Source organism: Epinephelus moara, chromosome 7 (assembly GCF_006386435.1).
Source record: "Epinephelus moara isolate mb chromosome 7, YSFRI_EMoa_1.0, whole genome shotgun sequence".
NCBI lineage: Eukaryota > Metazoa > Chordata > Actinopteri > Perciformes > Serranidae > Epinephelus > Epinephelus moara.
In genome coordinates, this window is record NC_065512.1 from 22,337,957 (window position 1) to 22,358,752 (window position 20,796).

At 41.9% G+C, this 20,796-nt stretch overlaps 1 protein-coding gene across 1 annotated transcript in view; it reads left to right on the top strand.

Moving 5' to 3' along the window:
• Positions 1–17,067, top strand: part of LOC126393131 (activin receptor type-1-like) — a 36,980-nt gene extending 19,913 nt beyond the window's left edge. The window contains exons 5-12 of the mRNA XM_050049013.1: positions 1,931–2,194; positions 4,699–4,904; positions 7,948–8,047; positions 10,581–10,727; positions 11,273–11,548; positions 13,144–13,341; positions 13,883–14,013; positions 15,875–17,067. Coding sequence (XP_049904970.1) covers positions 1,931–2,194; positions 4,699–4,904; positions 7,948–8,047; positions 10,581–10,727; positions 11,273–11,548; positions 13,144–13,341; positions 13,883–14,013; positions 15,875–16,009 — 1,457 coding nt within the window. The 3' untranslated portion in view covers positions 16,010–17,067. The remainder of the gene's footprint in view (positions 1–1,930; positions 2,195–4,698; positions 4,905–7,947; positions 8,048–10,580; positions 10,728–11,272; positions 11,549–13,143; positions 13,342–13,882; positions 14,014–15,874) is intronic.
• Positions 17,068–20,796: the final 3,729 nt, after the last annotated feature.

A 20,796-nucleotide genomic window follows, 5' to 3' on the forward strand; every position in this document is an offset into this window, starting at 1 on the left:
TTCACTTACGTTTTAACAGGTCTGACGCTACTATGCACCCCGGCTGTATCTAGGCTAACGGCTAACATGCTAACTATTATTTTTATGTCACTAGTCACTTGAAACAAATTTAGGCCGATAGGAGACAGGTTGAAATAAACCGAAATTTCCCTTTAATGGGTCCCCATGTGTTACTTGTTGGAATGATTTGCATTATATTTGCGCGCTCCACTCGCACTGGGAAGTCAGAATTTCCGAGTTCCCAGTCACAAATTTCAATTGTAACGCCCCTGAAGTCGGATGTCTGTCTCTGAGGAACCTCACCAACCCCTATCTCAAAATCCAACATGGCTGCTCTGCACATCAACAGTAGCGAATTGTAGTAATGTACTGTTCATTGGCACATGGGCGTTCTATCTGTGGACATGCCGTTATAGTGTTCGTATGTGCGAAGTGCAGCGTAGTGTGTTGTTGTGTACTGGTAATGCTAACAATGGCTAACCTGGCTAGAAAAGGTATTGCCAACGACATCTTGGTTTTCTAACCTGTACTTGAATGCAGTCAACATGGGTGTGATGTCATTCCCAGCTCAGACATCCGACTTTCGAGGTTATTGGAATGCAGCATATGTAAATTACTTCAGCTGAGCGGACATGAACCCAAGCTGTTGCCTATGCGGTTCCAGTGAAATGGGCTATAAAGGTAGAAGGTGGTGGTTTCATGATGGTGCAGAGACGCAGAGAGTGCAGATGCGGCACACCCAGAAACACTGACAAATCAGAGCAGACTGGGCTTTTTCAATAGAGGAGGGGCTTAAAGAGACAGGTGCTAATACGGAGCGTTTCAGACAGAGGGTGAATACAGGTGTTCCAGCAAAGACAGTATGAGGAAAATAAAGTGTTTTTCTTTAACCATATGAGTAACTGTTTTCTGGTACAGAAACACTTTAAATTGGTGGTATTCTGAATACAGTTAATGTCTTTAAAAATTGATTACTTGAAGGGATTACTTTGTTGTTGTTGTTGTTGTTTTTTAATATATTTTACCATCGTGTCCTACCTGAATGCAACGTGACGAAGCATCAGTTTCTGCGCCGCGGTTTTGAGCTGATTCGTAGTAAGACACCCTTTTTCTATTTATTCCTGTCTCTCGCTTTGAAACCTCCACAATGGACAGGGAACCGCTGATTCATGAAGTTAAAATGAGGAATTATCTACACAACATCCCTTCATTACATTTAAAAAATCCTTAGTAAAGTGGCAGCAGGCTGGAGAGAGATCACCAGGGAGCTGAAAGTTTCTGGTAAATCACCATCGCTAATAACAGGCTACTTCCTGTTGGCTGTATTGTAAGTCATTTCCAGTAAATATCAGAATATAAAATGTGTGTTTGCTGTTTAAAAAGTACAAATATGAAGACATAGAAAGCTCAATTCCATTTTTAAGTGGTTACGTCTCCAGTCGAGTGCACAGCTGATAGGTTGCCTTGGTGGTTTGTGGACATGATGTATCAGAAGTGTATATTTAACAGATTCATTGTGAGAGCGCCGCTCACTTGCTGTGGACAAGGTGTAAAATTTTCCATGAACAGATTTTTAATGTGTGTGCAGCGCACCTGCCACATGACAATGGACAAGGAGATGCACAGCGAGGACACCGTTGTTTGTTTTGAAATGAAAATATGAGACCCAGACCAATGAATTCAGCAAGATGATTTTGACTTAATCCAAAGTATTACTTTTCTTAGTTTGACTAATCTAATGGAATATGTTACTAATTACGTTTTGGGGCATGTAGTCAGTAATCTGCAGTGGAATATGTTTAAAAAGTAAGCCTTTCAACACTGCTAGTAGAAACTCAAAATACAAGTATGATCCTGAAAATGAGCGTAATATCAGACCTTTATTGATCTCTTATTTACCAGCCATGTCCTCTTCCCAAATCTTTTGCAGAGGAGGAAGTGAAGCCCCTGATCAAGGAGGAGCATCTGTGTGTGTGTGAGGGCAGCTCATGTGAAAAGAATCGCTGCACAGGCCACCAGTGTTTCTCCTCTCTAGCACTCAGCGCCGGCTCCCTGGTGTACCAAAAAGGCTGCTTCAAGATCTATGAGCAGAGCACGATGACCTGCAAGACCCCACCTTCCCGAGACCAGATTGTGGAGTGCTGCCAGGGGCACCTGTGTAACATGAACAGCACTGTGGAGCTGCCTGTCAAAGGTACGCTGCTGTTGTACCCAGAATGCTTTGTTCTGTACATTTCTGTCAAAGATGCTCAAGAGCTCCATCTGTTGATTTCAGAATTGAACTGTGTACCAGTGCTGCCTAGATTTCATCTACTCAGAATAGGAATGACCATGTGGGTTAGTTATGACTGTTTTAGATAAAGTAACACACATTTATTCCTCTCTATCATTCTCCACTGAGAGGACGACGTCATCGACTGTGAAATCATCTGCCACGGCTGTTCTGGATGGTTTCTGTTGGCCTGGGTTACACCTCTGTGTGGTCACACTCCTGGCACCTTATGAAACAGAAATGGGGGAGACAGTGGGCAACCAAAGGGAGGTTTTGAATATTATTTAGTCACGGTCCACTTCCCCTCTGTCCTCTTGGAGGCTGTCAGAGCTGGCTGACAAGAGCCCAGAGGGTGAAGCCACCTGGGAATGAAAGGAGAGGCAGGCATCTATACATATAGCTGTTGTTGTTGTTGTTGTTGCCCTTTTTGTTTCTTTCACCTTGACTTTCTCTCTACAGCGGTCTTTTAGATTATATTTTATGGATTAATATTTATGCCTAAAACACCATAGCTGTATCTTTTGATTGTACATTTGGACATAGGCATAGATTTTGGGGGGACACGGGAAATGTCCACCTCAAAATTTAGAGCGTGCATTTGTCACCTCCAATGAAGACATTTAAGTAAGGACATTTAAGAGGACATTTGTTTTAACAAAATGGAAGACATTTACACCACAAATTACTGCAGAAGGTGCACAAATAGGTAGATAGATAAAAAGATTACATGTTTGATGCTCAGAATTTTCTGACAGAGGACCCCCAAACCCTTTGTTTCCCTATTCAGGTCTGAAACAAAACCTAAGACTTTGCATTCGGGGATTAGATCAGAGATAGATAAAATTAGAAAATTATAAATCTTTATGTTTACCCGGATTAACTGGAAGCACAACCATTTTCACAGTGTTGCAGACCTATACTGTCTCGTAACAACATGTCTTGGGGCATCTGTTGGCAGAAGTGGTATATAATTTTCATATGTTTTCTAGGGATGCACAGATTTATCAGCCCCACTTTAGTATCTGCCGGTATTTGCCTTGTTGACTGTCAAAACAAGATGACATTTACCAATGTCAGTGGCGGATGTTTTTCCGCTGTATGACATCAATCTTGTTCAGGCTAAAAAGCAGGGCTCGACACTAACAGTGTCCAGTCATCTCGGGGACAATAGAAAACATATTTGGGATGAACAGTGATCTTCCTCAAGATGCTGTCGGGACAGCAGCAAGTAAACTGCAGTAAACTCACTATCAACATGACAGGAGATGCACCTTCATGTTACCCTGATAAAGCTACATCGTGAGAAACAAATCCGTGTTGACATGGGAGGAGAGCTAATTAACGTTAGCTGTTAGCGGTAATGAACTGCTGATAGCGGTTGCACTGAATTACATGATGATGCGTTCAAGCTTTCTTTGGTAAAAATGACCATTGGATAAAGTTGAATTTAATGTTCTCGTGGTATGTAAAAAAAGGAATCGTTATGTTTTCATTACCTTACAGCAGGGGTTTGGATGTAAGCATGGCTTTCATGGTCAATACAGCAGCTTCTGTTGATTATAACAGATGCCCTCTGCAGCAGACATGTCGAGCTGCATCCATCTCTTGTTAAAATGAGCCATTTATACCTACATACAGAGCAGATCCTCTTCCACGGAGTCCGCCATTTTGTTCTACAGTAGCCCAGAACAGACAAACCAAACACTGACTCTAGAAAGGGTCATTTGCGTTTTCGCATCGGCCACTGTAGTTCTCCTACACGCTTCATACATGAGTTTAAGTTTGGCAACCTCACTGCTAGATGCCATTAATCCTACACACTGGATCTTTTAAGTCTAGCTAAATGCACCTCAGCCTGTGTGTTTGGTTTGAGTCTAGTGAGCTGGTTATGTGTATTTGGGAGAAACGGGCCATTATTCGAGTTGAGAAAAGGGGATCATTGTCTGTGCTGCCGGCAGAGCTGAGCAGTCTTTCCCTTGGAATGTTTGGAAAGTGTGAATGGTGGTCACTTATTCAGGCTCGCCTCTGCTGACTTGATGAGATCCACTTTGTGTGTGTGAGAGAGCGAATGCTTAAGCGCATGTGTGCTCTACGTGCACCCCCACCCTCAACTGGTTTCTTCTGAAGGTCTGCAGAGAGCTGCAAACCTGTGATTTGTGTCAGTGTGTGTGTGGTCCAGTCAGAGGAAAAACCCACAGCAAAGAAAAAGTTTTCCCTCCAACTTACATAGTTAGGATCACCTTTTCTTGAATCATTGCTTCAGTGGACGCTCCCATCTGTTGTTTACTGAAGCTCTCAAATCTTCTGACAAATACAAGCCAAATTTAATCCTTAAAAAGCAAGCTTTATTTTGTGTTCTAAAACATATCCAAAAGTGATGACCTGATATTCTGAAGAAAAGTCTCACGTTTTCTCTCCCCTCACAGCTGATGAGCTGTCCAGCTACAGCGTGACCACACTGGCTATTGTCATCGTGGCGCCCATCATCGTCCTCATCATCTTCTCGGCTATCGCTATCCTGGTGTTCAGACGCATCCACAACAACCAAATGGAGAGACTAACATCACGAGACGCAGAATATGGAACTATAGATGGCCTCATAGCATCCAACGTGGGGGAGAGCACTCTGGCGGTGAGTAGGTGGAGACCATGTAGGAGGATGCCTCCCAACATCATTAGAAAGAGCGGCATAAGAGCTGCTCGAGGCACAATTTAATTGAGTAGTATGTTGAATATTAAAATGGAATTCCAGTCCTTTATTTTAACCCACTTCTTTTGCTCTGCGCAATATACTGTAGGTGTTTTAATTGACCTCTAGTGAAAAAGTCTGCTGTGTGAAAGAAGTTTTAATAAGTAAATAACGCCGACTTGCAGAGTTAGTTAAAAACAGTGTCATTAGGGCATGAGGGAAACAATAGCTTAAATGTGTTGGCTTTATTATCTTGATGTATCTGACATGTGTGGTGTGAGCACAGCTGTATTATGTAAGTTCAATGCTCGGTGAAAGATTATATAATATTAAATCACTTGTATCGGGATCAGGAAAAAAGCTTTTAGAATACTTAACAAGACATCTGCCTTTTTACAGAGCAGGCGAAGGCCCAATATGTGTAATCATTCACCATATGCAGTACAAGTATTTTCACAATACAATACATACAATACAATATGGATGTGAACTTGAGCAAAATTAAAACGTTAGTTCAGTGAAAACAAACATTTTACAGCAAAACAAAACATTAAAAATGTATTTAAAAGAACATTTTGAGAATGATACATGATCCAAGCTTGTTTATTTATCATGGGTGGTCTGGTGGCTCTTTCTTGAATCACAGAGTTTTTAAAGTCACACAGCACTGCGAATATATACCAACAACAGAGATGGGAAAATCCCTTTCCAAAATGATGTATTGTACTGACTGAGTTGATTCAGCTGATGAGTTCAAACGCTGTGGGATTAGTGGGGACTTCCACCTCGTCTTTGTACACATTTGCGCCATTATCACTAGTTGATATACAATAGAGACACGATGGCTCGATAAACCTTGTTTGCCTCTTTTTAATCCAGATTTGTGATCAAGGCGGTCATGTGGTGGCACTGTAATCAAGGGTTTAAGTCTTATATGCTGTGATTAACCCAAACATGGCACAAACACTGAATTGAAGACAACATGGGGGTTCAAAGTTCAAAGAAAGCATTTTTTTCTCCTTCAGCATCAACCATCACACCTCATGGACAAAGCACTCACTTTATGATGGGAGCAAAAACATTTAAGGAATAAATAAAAAAAAAGGGGGCACAAAAAATCCCCAAAACCTTTTTTTTTCATGAAAGTCTGGATAGATGCACTGTATAAACACACAGGTAAAGTTTAAGCCTTAATATATTATAGTGCTTAGTGTCATTGTCAGGTCAACATGTGCAACGCCTGTCTCCAAAAATGATTAAATTCACTCCTTTGTGTACCTCCCAGATCGTAATCTCAAGAGTATTGGGTAATTCTTATGTAAAAACATTTAAAACAATGCATAGTGGCTGCATATTCATGAAATGAAATGTATGTGTGTGTGTTCGTGAGTGTGTGTAGGTGGGTGGTGCTGTTGCTGGAACTCAACTCTGAAACTTGTTTTGAATCTTCTCAGTGATTTTCCCCGTCTGTTGGAGGAATGTCTTTTGCTATTTATTTTCCTCTCCGCTCAAGCGTGGATTGTAAGTTTTCTGCGGAGCGGTTGGTGTTTTTGAGGCCCGCTAAACTGATCCCAGAGTTTAGGTGGAGTCCTGTGGTTAGCGTTCAGCCTGAGAGACAACCCTGCACAGTCACTGGCTCACACACTGTATAATCAGGTTCTGCAGAAACTGCTCACGGTCGAGCCTTAACTCCGACAAAATACACGGCTGTTACTGTCGCTTTTGTGATTCTATATCCTCACACAAACAAACATTGTACATAAAGATACATTACTGTGTTTATTTTTTATTGAATGCATTCATTTCACATCTGTAGTTAAGGTTTTCAGCTGTTATGGAGCGTAGAATCTCTTCCCATAAGCATGTTTAAACTCTAAACCCCACATTATCTCATTTATCTTTAATTATAAAACTTGTAAATAACATGTCCAACTGTTAAAGTGTGATCATTTGTGTGTTTATGTGTGAGAGAAAAAGAAATAGTTGATTTTGGCTCTCTTTCAAGCCATTTCCAAAGTCCATCAATGCACTTGGCAATGGAAAGCCCAAATATGGAGCCACAGAATGTTTGTTTCAGCATAATTAAAAAGTGCTTGGCAGCACCATGAGAAAGGATATTATGAACAGTGGTGTGGCTGTGAAAAGCAAATCGGACTGAAACACATGTGGTCGTCCCTCTGCAGCCTGCTGCCCAGAAGTCGTCTCTGATTATGATGATATTGCTTCGTTCTGATTGCATTCTGCCGCTTAACGGCCTGGCCCAAATATACCCTGCTAAAAACAATCCTCCTGTACCAAAGAGAGGGATTTAAACTCTCCGCAGAGCAACTCATCATTCATTTTATGGCCTCTGTCTTGCATTCCTGTGTTGTGATTCCAAATTGTCTCTCAGGCAGCTCTTGCATTATGCATCTGTTTATCTGAGGCATCACTCTTCTCTGTTGTTTTCAATCCTCATCCTCCCCTCCCAGTTTAGTCGTTTGTTTTGCCCAGCAGCTGCCGGCTCTGTTGCTGCGCACTGCCCTCCTGTGTCAGCGCCGGGACGCTGCATGTCTTATAGCTGAGATAAAAATAAAAGGCTTAGCAGCATTGCGCCTGTTTTGGAGTCTGGCCCTTGGATTAGATAAAATCTCCAGCGCCCACACCAGTCATCAGGGAGGGGGTGGCACTTCTGTTGTTTACTCAGCAGGGGGCACCCTGCACCTCCAGCACAGACACACACCCACACACAAACACACGCACACACACAATATCCTCGTACACACACTGCGTGCCCCCCTCTATCCCATGTGGGTGCCACATCAAAGGCGGCCTGCTTGTATTAGTCTCCATCTGAGTCCCAGATGCTCCGTATTTCATCATTTTTAGGCTGCAGCCACAGGATTCCTTTGGGAAGGTTTTCATTCAGCCAGCTCACTTGAAAATATAAACACACATGTAAATATACAAACCCTTTACTCTTTGTTTCTGTTTTTCTCTCTGCCAGGATCTTCTGGATCATTCCTGTACGTCAGGAAGTGGCTCAGGACTCCCTTTCCTCGTCCAGAGAACTGTTGCACGACAGATCACGCTGAATGAGTGTGTGGGTAAGTAAGTGCCCTGTTAAAGGTCGTTTTCATATTGACAATAGCACCGCCTCAGAAAACTTTGCCTCCTCATTCATTTCAATGAGGAACTCACACTGTGCTGACACAGGGGGGCACTGGCTCAAGTTAAGCTTCAGTGCAGCCGTACACCTTTTGGCAACACACTGCAGCTCATCTTACACAATAGCCCCTTTTCCACCAACATTTCCAGGAACTTTTATTTCCAGGAATTTATTTACCTGGGTAAAAGAATTGCTGGAAATCTGTGTGGTTTGTGTACTATGGTACACAATACTACTATTTCGTACCGGGTTTTGGTACCCACCCTTAATCAAAACACAAACGAAGTGAAGTTTGTTGAAATGAAATAAAGTTTACAGCCACATTGACATAGAAGTGCGGAAGGCTGCAAGTGTGTTTCACCAATCAGCGTTCTTCAGCAGACAGCCCTGCCCCTCAAGAATTCCGTGGAATCTGAAAAGTCCTACCCCCCTACTAGGTTCTTTTTTCAGGGAAAGTTTGGGGGGTGAGGAAAAAAAATTTCCCCGGGTAATTTCGGTGGAAATGCACCAAGGTTTTTCAAAATCCTGGGTAAATGATAAAAGATCCTGCGGTGGAAAAAGAGGTTATAGTCACAACGTCACACCTGTGCAGCCCATGATCCTGTTCTGCTGGCTGTTTCATTTATACAGATATTGCTTCTGTCTGTTCCCACCTCTGTTCCCACCTCTGTTCCCAGCTCAGTGGTGAGACATCTCTGTCCCCCCATTTCGCGATCATACCTTACATGAGAATGGCGACAGTGCGATATTCCTGCCTTAAAGAGACAGTGTAATAGGGGCTTGCGCTGGACAAATACAGTATGTTTAAGGACATATATATCAGATAGAATACTTTGTAGCATTGTTTACCTCACGTCTTGACAGAAGTGTGAATTATTAATGCTTTAATAACTTACCAGAGTTGTAAATTGTCCCTTGAAGGAGGGTAAAAACCCACAGCAAACCAACGCCAAAGAACTAGTGGCAATGACGGTCGACTGTTGCAAAAAGCTGCACTTGAACACACCACAAAGACTACAGTGAACTGCCAACTAGTATGTACATTCTAGACCTGCATGAGAGGAAATAACTCTCCACACCAGCAGGTGGCGGTAGTCTGTGTTTGTCATTAAAAAGGGGCAACCGGAAGGCGGACAGGATGCTAGTTAGCCAGTTAGCACATTAACAACACAACCTGATGTTAAAAGAACAAAGTGTTTTTACTGTGTGCTTGTGAACAACAACACAAATTGCTATGAACCCATTCTGTTAAAGAAGTCAGGGCAAAAAAAACTTACCTCATAAGTCAAGTTTGTTTCAGTCTCACTTCCTCTTGACTTTAGTCGTTTGTCTGCCAGTTAGAGTGATTTCATTCGCTGATCGGCTCTTCCAATTTCAAACGCCAATTCAACATGTCAAATTGCCCAAAAAAAGTCAATAAGGCCTGACAAGTGCCAAGGGTGCAGGACACATCCCAAAACTAGGGTGACAGATACTCCATTGGCCTGACATTGACTGAAGGTGGACCTCCGCTTGGTGTACACTCACTGTGTAGCATCTTGTTGTCTAAAAACCCGTCAAACTGGACCTCCTGGTTCACATTTTTTACCAATACTAATACACTCTCTTTTCTGACCTGAACATTTTCAGAGACTGTACAAAACATGCAATACAAGTACTTTATCCACAAGGAATAAATCCATTTGAAATAAATATCTGGGTTGCAAAACCGGCCAGTGCTGTGAGGATATTCTGAGATTGAGCAAGAATGAATGTTCCAGCAGTTCAAGTCCCTGGAGCCAAAATATTGCACAAATGTTAGTTTTGAGATTGTAGTATGTTAAGTGTCAGGAAAATATGATCAACAGCAGACCTATTTGGACCATATGGACAAACATGATGCCGCAACTATCAGTGTTGAGGATTAAGTCACCTAAGTTGAAATAAAAACTCAACCCATTCCTCTTGAGGATTTGAATTCAAACTATCCAAGAAAATCAAATTAAATGTGCATGAAATAATTTGTGGCCATTAGGGGGCAGCAACAAAAATCTGACATTTACAGAGACACCACCACATTACCAGTTTACAAAGTTTTTGTCTGTCTACACATCAAGTAGCCACAGCGACATTAGCATTTATATAGGATTACTTTATTGGCCATCAGATAAATGTAGTTTCAGTACCCACGTTATTTTCAGCTTTGTTGTGGGGCTAAAGCTGCAAAATGTTTGCCTTTCTACATCTGCCACTCAGAGGCTTTATCTGCTATCTGCCAGCCAGCATGCAGTGAACCTTATTACAATTTGTTGTTGCTGGAAAGTCCCCACAGAAAGACTAGATCAGATTAAATAATGCTAATTCTGACATGATAGTATTGAAATTATTTAGTAAAGCAGCACATTGTGGTAAACACATCCCTCAGGCTGATTTTTTAACTCACTTTCTGTGTGCTGTTTGGTCATTTCTCCCATCATTTTTTCGCCCGCCAGGTAAGGGCCGTTATGGTGAAGTGTGGAGGGGTCAGTGGCAGGGAGAGAGTGTCGCCGTGAAAATCTTTTCCTCCAGAGACGAGAAGTCCTGGTTCAGAGAGACTGAAATCTACAACACGGTGCTGCTGAGACACGAGAACATCCTGGGTATGTACCATATGTCATGTATAAAGGCTCAGTGAACTGTGAGAATGGCTACTGGACCATACTATGTGTTTTTATATTCCTAATTGCTTTCTATAATTCCATTGACTACAGCAGGACATAACATATGACAAAAAAATCAAGAGGCTCTGAAGCTAAAAGGGACATTTCACCCCAAAATTAAACATATTAACCCTAACTAACCCTTCCTATCACATGTAGTGCCTTTTATCAGTCTGGGATGTTTTGGTGTGAGTTGCCAAGTGTCGGGGATATCGGCCTTCTTTAGCTCTATATTAAAGAGACGGCTGACATCTTTACGGTCGATATCTCCAACATTGGGCAGCTCACACTAAAACAGTCTACACTAATAAAAAGCACTACAGATTGATTTGGGGTGAACTGTCCCTTTAAATTATTTATCTATTTAAAGATTATAATATATTCATCTGTCCTTTTAAGAAATACTGCAGACATTTCAAACACATACTACAGTGTGTGTGCATGTCAACGCTTTTTTATTAATTGCATTGATACTCTTTATTCAGGCTTCATAGCTTCAGACATGACCTCCAGGAACTCCAGCACCCAGTTGTGGCTGATCACTCACTTCCATGAGATGGGCTCCTTGTATGACTACCTTCAACTCAGCACCCTCGATGCATCCAACTGCCTCCGCATGGCGCTCTCCATTGCGAGTGGCCTGGCGCACCTCCATGTTGAGATCTTCGGCACTCAGGGCAAACCGGCCATCGCCCACCGAGACCTCAAGAGCAAAAACATACTGGTTAAAAAGAACGGACAGTGCTGCATTGCTGACCTCGGTAAGGAGACCGACACATGTATATTATCAATACGCAGTTTCTATTTGTGTCTATTTCTCTAGATTGTAGATAGTAAAATGTATTTTAACATCTACTGGAGATTCCAGAGTTTCTAATGATACAGAATATCAGGCAGAATTTTGCTGAAATGTGTATTAATATAAGCATAAAACAATTAGAATATCAAATTGAATAGTGCAGCTACTATAAGCACTGAGGCTGTGGCCGAAGTCGCATACTATACACTACATACCCAATATGTGTGCTATCATTCAACATGCTCTTGTGTGAATGAACAGGAGTATGTATTTTTTCCGACATATCAAGCTGTAATTATCATGTCACTTCCCTAAAAGCCTTTTTGCCTGTTGAAGACATATAACCTTGGTAACTCATGCCAACCTCAACTTTTTATTACTGCACTTTGCAAAGTGAAATCTTATGGACCATTTCAAACTTGACAACATAAACATTCTACATGGGTCCCTTTGTATTTCCTGTTGGGATGTTTGTTAATGCAGAGGCTGACAGGAAGTTAACAGGGCCCAAAGCTGTTGCCTTAGCAACAGAGTAGCAACAAAAAGGTCTATACATACACTGGAAATGAAGCATTAATGATGTTACAGAGCTGTCATGGTTGCTGTCTACCATTGTCTGTTATGAACGTTGTTGTCTACTGCATTGCATTTTGGGATATTTATACCAGCATACACACCAGTGTTTGCATATCGTGATATTTTACTGGAAATAGCATGTAATAAATGTACTGTTTGTATCATACTAAGGTTTTGGACACACTTTAGCATTCTAAATAGCATGCTAGCATGGAATTTCGGACACAGCCTGAGTCTTGGGTTTGAATCTTTTCCTCTGTGTACACAAGGCTTTAACAAAGAGCTCATACAAATTGATACATCATAAGCGTAAGATGATTTTAGCTGCTTTAAAGGGAGTGAAGGGGTGGAACGAAAGTTGTTGTTCATGGGTATTGCATAAGAGGTGCATCTGCAGTAATATCACTCCACTCACATCTATCCACTAAGCCACATTTGTCGTTAATTTGAGAAGAACCATCGCTACTTAGATGTACCTCCGGGTCCTTAATCAAAAACATATTTAGAAGAACTCGAGCCACTTTATCTAATACACCAATGTTCCATTTGCAGATGCTTGAGTAAAAACTAATTCAGGTACGGGCCATAACCTGGTGACTGGCCTGGCATGTTTACGGGCTCGATGTGACACATTCTGCTCCGGATGACGCATTTTGGTGTCTTGACAAACAGTAGCAGTTGTTTGTCTCCCAAGCGAGTTGTTCCTATGTTAGAGGTACATCATGTGGCAACAGGGTTGTTTACATCAAACAAGTAGTGTTTTTCAGCATTTAAATCAGCTGATAGAGTGAGTCTGGTGTTTTGTTTTCACTATAGGTGTCTGAGATTCACTGTGCAGGATGATGTATGTGCAGAGTTTGACACCAGAAGGCAGTTTTCATATACAAAAGTTTATCTGTGCTCAACTTAAATCTGAGTTTAAGACACGTATCAATATGTATTTGCATGTATTTTCATACGTGAGTTGTGTTTTCATGCTAGGTCTGGCGGTCATGCATTTTCAAGACACCAACGAGTTAGATGTGGGGAACAACCCTAAAGTGGGCACAAAGCGCTACATGGCCCCTGAAGTGCTCGACGACTCCATCCAGATGGACTGTTTTGAGTCCTACAAGAGAGTGGACATCTGGGCCCTGGGCCTCGTCCTGTGGGAGATCGCCAGGAGGACAGTCAGCAATGGTCAGTGCATGTTTTACACAACATAGTCCTGTTTCATTGTTGTCTTTTTAAAGATGGTGTTGTTTATGTGTTCTTTACATTTACAGCAATAAGATATCGTCGTGAACATGTGGTTCTTTTCAGAATTAACGGAACCATTGCGTTAACGCGGACTAAGTAAAAGCTCCTCTGCTATTGACAGATAGATTTGGCCTCGATACACACTTCAACATCCACTGTCTGTGGTCTGCCAGAGGCATCTTTTGTGAAATAAATCCTGCTTCCTCCATCCACTGTCAAATGGGTTTATCACTTTATAGTAGGAACTGGGCTTTCAGCAGCATTTAAGATATTGATTTAACCCCGACACAGTAACCTCATACCTCTGTTTTGTCCCACGGCTGCACTTGAGAGCAAGTTATGGATAAAATAGCCATACCACAACATGATTTTTTTATTTATATGTGCTTTATGTGCCTGTCATTTGTCAATATAACTTTTCAACACTTTAGAGTGATGTGATCTTGAGAGTGATTTGCTGCGTGCTTTGCTCTACCTGCAGGCATCGTGGAAGACTACAAGCCACCATTTCATGACGTGGTCCCAAGTGATCCCAGTTTCGAGGATATGAAGAAGGTTGTGTGTGTGGATCAGCAGAGGCCCAACATCCCAAACAGATGGTTTTCAGACCCGGTAAGAGTGATATTCATACTGTTATTAAAGGTCAACTGTGGTTTTAAACCTGGACACTATTTTCCCATGTTTCTGTTTCTAAGTGGAAACAACAATTTTTGAAATTGGTCAAGTATTGAGCAAGAGGGCTGCAGGCGGCAGCTGCAAAACAGGCTGCAGTGAGACCACTCGGGGATGTTTGCACTGTCATTTCATGTCCCCTACAAGTGCTTGTTTTTCCCACTGGAAGGTTCAGAGTGTAAGTGTCTGACAACCTTACTGTCTATGTCCCTACTGAGATAGACAGAATAATATCCTTATTGTGATGCCTCCATTCTGGTAAAAGCCGTGGCCGGAGGCATTATGTTTCCAGGTTGTCCATCTGTTCGTCCCATTCTTGTGACTGTCACTGTGACCTTGGCTGTCTCATTCTCATAAATGCTATATTTGAGGAACATCCTCAGGGATTTTTTCTTTTTTTTTTTTCCAAATTTGGCTCAAACATCCACTTGGACTTAACTATAAAGTGATTCGATTTTTGTGGTCAAAGGTCAAGGTCACTGTGAACTTGTCCATCTCAGTCTCTTGAATTTAATATCTCAAGAATGCCTTGAGGTAGTTTCTTTGAATTTGGCACAGATGTTCACTTGGACTCAAGAGTGAATTGATGAGAATTTGGTGGCCAAAGGCCAAGGTCACTGTGACATCATGAAACATGTTTTTGGTCACAACTCAGGAATGAATACGCTAATTATGACAGTATTTCACAAAAACATCTAATAGGATAAAATGATGAAGTGTTGCCATTCTATATCTGAAAGGTCAAAGGTCATCTTCACAGTGACATGCTAATGTTCTCCAAAAACACTTTTTCGGCCATTATTCGACGTCATAACTCAAGAACAGGTGGGGAGACATACTGAATATGCTGAATTTGTGACGCTTATCTTCAGCGTCCACCTTGAAAAAGATGCGTGTGAAGCATCTTTGTTCTCACAGACAGACAGTGTTTCACAAAGGCAGACAACCGCAAGGTGGTAATTATAGCTTAACAAGAAACAGCCCTGAAAGTGCTATCACCAAACCCACCAGACTCCTTTTAAATAAACTGTAATTTTAGCGTATAAAGAGGCAGCATATTTTCATATGTGACTGGGTGAATTAAGGGGTTATTTCAAGCAAATCAGAGTGATGATTGATGGAAAAGTGAAAAAATAAACCAAGACAGTTTTATTGAGTTTCACTTTGTTACTGTCGACTTTGAATGAAGTGTATTTTACAATGGCGGCGGCACCGTGTTGCAGTGGTTAGCATTGTCACCTCAAAGCAAGAGGGTTCCTGGTTCAAACCCTGGGGTGGGGGAGCTGTGTGGAGCCTGCATGTTCTCTCAGCGTGTGTTTTCTCCATGTCCAAAGACATGCAGATTAGGTTGATTTGTGACTATAAATTGCCCATAGGTGTGAATGGTTGTCTGTCTCTATGTGCCAGCCCTGTGATAGTCTGGCGACCTGTCCGGGGTGTACCCCGCCTCTCGCCCAATGTCAGCTGGGATAGGCTCCAGCCCCCCTGCAACCCCCAACAGGATGAATGATGACAGCATGAATAAATGTCAGTGGCAAAAACAAGCACTTTTAGTGGACTTAACTTGACGGTGTGCTCATGCCCCAAGTGGTTGCGTTGCAGCCTATTTCGTGGCTGCTGACTGCAGCCCTCTGGACCAATTTCAAAAATTGAAGTTCCCATTATTTAGACACAAAATTAATTCATCTGAAAATAGCACATAATTCAAGTCTATGTGCTTTTGATATTCAGAAATATTTTAATTATGTTCTAATCTTGACAAGACACATGCTTATTGAATGATTTCTCCTTTTAATTTCAGACTTTAACCTCCATGGCTAAACTCATGAAGGAGTGCTGGTACCAGAATCCATCAGCCAGATTAACAGCGTTACGCATAAAAAAGACTCTCACAAAGATCGACAACTCTCTGGACAAAATCAAAACAGACATTTGAGCCTGCCTTGAGAAGAAGAGGCAGACGTACCTAAAGGCCTTTGAAGACATCCAGAGGGTGGACCATCCCAGACAAATCTGACAAGACAAGAGACTTGATGGGTTCAGTGCCCTTATAGTGGCACAAACCAGTATTTATTTTAAAACACTTGGCGGGACACATTTTGGCATCCAAAGATGGCTTACCGGGCATTTCTGAGACTGCCAACGGTCTTGGAAATAGGAAATTATCTATTCAACTTAACGACATAGGAGCTGGACTGTTAGCAGCAATGTTCTTCAAGGAAGAAACTGTTACCTGGGCATTTGAGTAGGCTCGCTTTTGTTAGAACTGCAGATTTTGTTTGACATATTTTTTAGTTTGGAAAAAAAATGTCTGAACATATTAGCAACTTCACTTTACTCTTTAATTGTAAGGCATTGTTCATTTGCATCACGGTGGATTCATTTGGAAAAGATGTCAACTTGCCAATTGAACTTGCCAATTTAATATGCATACTTTCAACGGTGTTCACAGTGAGCAGTGTTATGTTTTACTTTGCGTGTCATGCACCTCTGTTTACAATGCTGTCAGAACAAGTATCTTGGGATCTCACCAACCCCGTAACTTTTAGTTGTACAGCTGCATCGATGGTACTGTTCTTTTCCTGAAATATCGTCCAGTTGAAGGTACTCTGTTGCAAACCTTTTGTATATCACCATGGATTTTACATCGAATTATGTACCTGTTCTATGTTTGGTTTCTTCAGCTTTACAGATACAAATGCTAAAAGAACAAATAAAATATCTGCTAGATACTGAACTCTATTCCTCCAGAGGCCTGTAAGTAAGCCTGTAAAGCCTGTATACTGTCTTAACGCGTGCATTGTTGTCTTAATGCGTGCATTGTCAAGTAAATGAAGTCAAACTTCAGCCTTTTTTATTTCTTTAACATTTTATATCAATTAGTGATTTATATTAATTAAATAGAAAAAATGTGTTTTATCTGTCTCATTTGTCTTGATGCTGTATCTAGTAGATTTATTTAGCCATGCTGTAGCGGCGTCGAAATGTCAGTGAGTCGGTTGGTTAACCACTTCGGTCCAGGATTAAAAAATCTTGATGAAATTTTGCAGACATTCACTGTCCCCAGAGGATGAATCCTATTGACTTTAGTAATCCCCTGACTTTTCCTCTTGTGTCAAACTATGTTTACATTTTAAGTTTTAAGTGGAATGTCTCAACTTTCTATCCATCCGTCCATCCATCCATTTTCATCCGCTTATCTGGGGCAGGGTCGTAGGGGCAGCAGACCAAAACACCCAAGACGTCCGTCTCCCTAGCATCGCTTTCCAGTTTTTCCTGGGGGACCCCAAGGTGTTCCCAGGCCAGATGAGATATGTAATCTCTCCAGCGTGTTCTGGTTCTGCCCCAGGGCCTCCTACAAGTGGGATGTGCCCAGAACACCTCCAACAGGAGGTGCCAAGGGGGCAATCCACGACACCAGGGATCAGCACGCCCAGGGCCCCACTCCTGCCTGCCATCCAGCGCACAATGCACTGAACCCTGATTTCTGGGTGGTGTCCCCATACCGGTCTGAATGTTCTGGTTCATCAAGGTCTTTGTGAATTTCTCTTAGTCTGGCCCCTCCTCTGGGACCACATTGCCTTGGGAGACCCTACCAGAGTCTATTAGCCCCAGACAACACAGCTCTCAGGTTCACAGGGACAGGCAAACCCCTCCACCACATTAAGGTGGCGATTCTCTGAGGACTCTCAACTATTGCCATTAAATTTGATACTTGCATTCTTGCCCCTTAATCAGGTCAGACTTTTAATATTTCCAATTCTTATGTTTCATGGGCTAGCAGCAACTCCCAGGGCTGAGACATAAAGCCACAGCTGAAGTACCAAAAACTGCAGTTCCTCAAATGGCCACTTGAGGCTTTCTCCAGAAGCAAGACAATCCCCATAGACCCCCATGTTCAAGTGCATAACTTTACATAAACATGTTTACAGCCTGATGCATAAAGCAGTTTTAGTCTGTGTAGCTAATTTTAACATTCATGACAGCTGTACAGGGGGTGAATATTATATATGTCATCCTTTCTAATTAAGGGAGCAGCCTCTTTGAGTGACAGGCTGTCTGCAAGGTGTCACCAAAGTCTGTGAGTCACATCTACCCCTAGCTCCTTCACAGCTCCACCCTCTCATCCAAATATGGACAAGAGGGAATCACTTCACACAAACCAGAGCTAGAGTCCACAAACCAATGGATGAGGTTACTGTGGCTACATTCATTATTTTTATTCAGTTTATATTTGTGATCAAATACCTGCAGAGCTACTGACTTTCCCATCATTCTCAGCTGCAGTTTGTTTTTAAGGTTAGTGCAGCCTCACAAGAATTTTAGCATGGCTGTTGACTCATCTTGTTTTACTTTGTGTTACTGAGAACATTTTTATTTTCTCTGCTTATTTTAATTTTGATCTTCCTGTTTAGTTAGTTACAGTTGTGACCAGTAGTGAATCTGTTCATTCAGTATCTCCAATATCCAGTAATTCTGGTCCTTTATTTTTTGTGTTTCATCTGTACCATCCATGGTGGTAGTCAAACTGAATCTGTTTCCCATCTAACTGTTCTCTTGTGCTTTATAAGCACAATAGGAAACTACAGTATATTCTATGGGCCAAGTCATTTACCTTTCTAAACTCAAATGGCACTCAGAGCTTAAACCTCCACCAAGGCCAAATGCTCCATCACACAGTCTTATCAAAAGTGAAAAATAATTAGTGTATCTGCCCTGGTATTCAGATCCTTGCCAAAATGTAATGGTTCTTCCTTGGCTTATACTACACCTTTCCACCAAGTCTTTTAAAAACCGTGCCATTTTCTGTAATCTTGCTTACAGAAAAACAAACCAAACTGAAAACATTACTTCCTTGGTGGAAGTAATAATATGGACTATTGCAGCCGCCAGCTTTGCAGCTAAAACCCAGCTTTTATATTCCAGTGACTGTCTCTATTTTTGTAAAATGTTAGTTTACTCTGGATTCATTCACTAACAGACATTTATTTCTGCACAATAATCTATTTCCATGTCACAAAAAGCTTGACATCTACACTAATAATGCAACAAATTAATTTATATTCATTTGCAAAAGGTCGAAAACCCGGGCGTTTTCCATGCCAGCTGTAAAGTGAACCTGCGTGCACAGCAGATATCTTGGCAGATGTCAAATAGAATCTGCGCCCCTGATGCTTCTCAGACTGATTAATATGCCACAGGAGTTATGGGCCAGATGATAGAAACACTAACAGTGGATGTCTGACAGTGCTGAGACGCCCTGCTTGCATGTATCAGCAGCTGTCAGACCTTCTACGCAGTCTGTCTTTATATTCAGTGTCATTTGATCCACCCTGCACCCATGGAGCACAGAGGTTTGACTCCACCAGTTTCAAAATCCCACTGAATATCCCTCAGGTTCTGTACTGGGTTTATATACATGCTGTTTACTTCTGTGTACTTACAGCTGGGAGGGAGAGTGGTAATCTGTTGATGATTGCCTGCCAAAATTGTATTTGCATGGCTAACTTCTTTAACGCTTCAACAATCACAATTGGTACAGTAGGAGAAGAGATTACAGTACTAGTTGTTTGCAGAACCCACAATAGAGTGGAGGTCCCTGGATTTACAACAGTGCATAACTTGACTGTGAATATATAGTAAAAAGTACATTATGTGCTTGTTTTGCTCATGTAAAGTCAGCTCACTCATTCACTCTCCTTAGTGACATTGGCACCTGCTGTTGCTATGGAGCCCAAGCAGCAGGAACACAACTCAGTCACATATGGCCCGCAGTAAATAACTTCTTGCACACAGGAGCGTTGAGTTGTAACCTTTGCACCGCGCTTAATGTACAGCGTAGACTAACTGACAGTGTTTACTCTCCGCCTGTGTGGACTGGATGTTAGCAGTGGTATCTGTCCAGGCTGGTTTCTCCAGTTCTGCTGACCTGAATTCAGCTCACATCCAGGGAGAGGAAATGTAATGGCCACAGGGGTGCAACATAGACCGGATTACCAACCAGGCCAAGCAGACAACTGCCAGTCCCTCAGGGGCCACAAACTTGTGGACTGGTTTTGGTAGTTTAATTAAGTGCCAATTTACCTGGGAAAGTTGCACCTCTCACACACACAACCAAAACAGGTGGGTCCTGCTTTATTACCTAATCTTGCGGCCCTGTTTAGCAGAGGGGCCCTGAGTGAACATCTAGATTTAAGACCTTCATTATTTTAAGTTTAAATTGCACTCACATGGAGCTTATCCCCACATGAAGTTGTGTTTAGTCAAGTTATGAGAAACTAACTGACCCAGAAAACTCACAGCAGGTACTGCTCCACCATGTAGTACTGGTTGGGTGTACGATAAGGCTGCCAACTATAATCTGCTGTGCGCACTGTACTTGATGTGCATTTAGAGGAGATACGTTACACAATAGCAGCACAACAGCAATTATCTTTGGCTCAGGGCCCACAAGCAGGTTCATAAACCTGCATGTCAATACAGACCTTTTACTGGCACACTGGTATGTACACATGCAGTTAAAGAAGAGTCAGTGCACTTCCTAAAACAATCACTCGTGTTCATATTGTGTTGGTGATGTGTGATGATTTTTTTACTTTGTAATTTTTATAGTGTCCTTATATAAATTCAGGATTACATTAACACATTCAGTGTGATTTGCTTGACCTGGTTTCCTTCCCCAGTAAGGATTCACACACCTCCGTGCATTGAAGAAATGTCTGT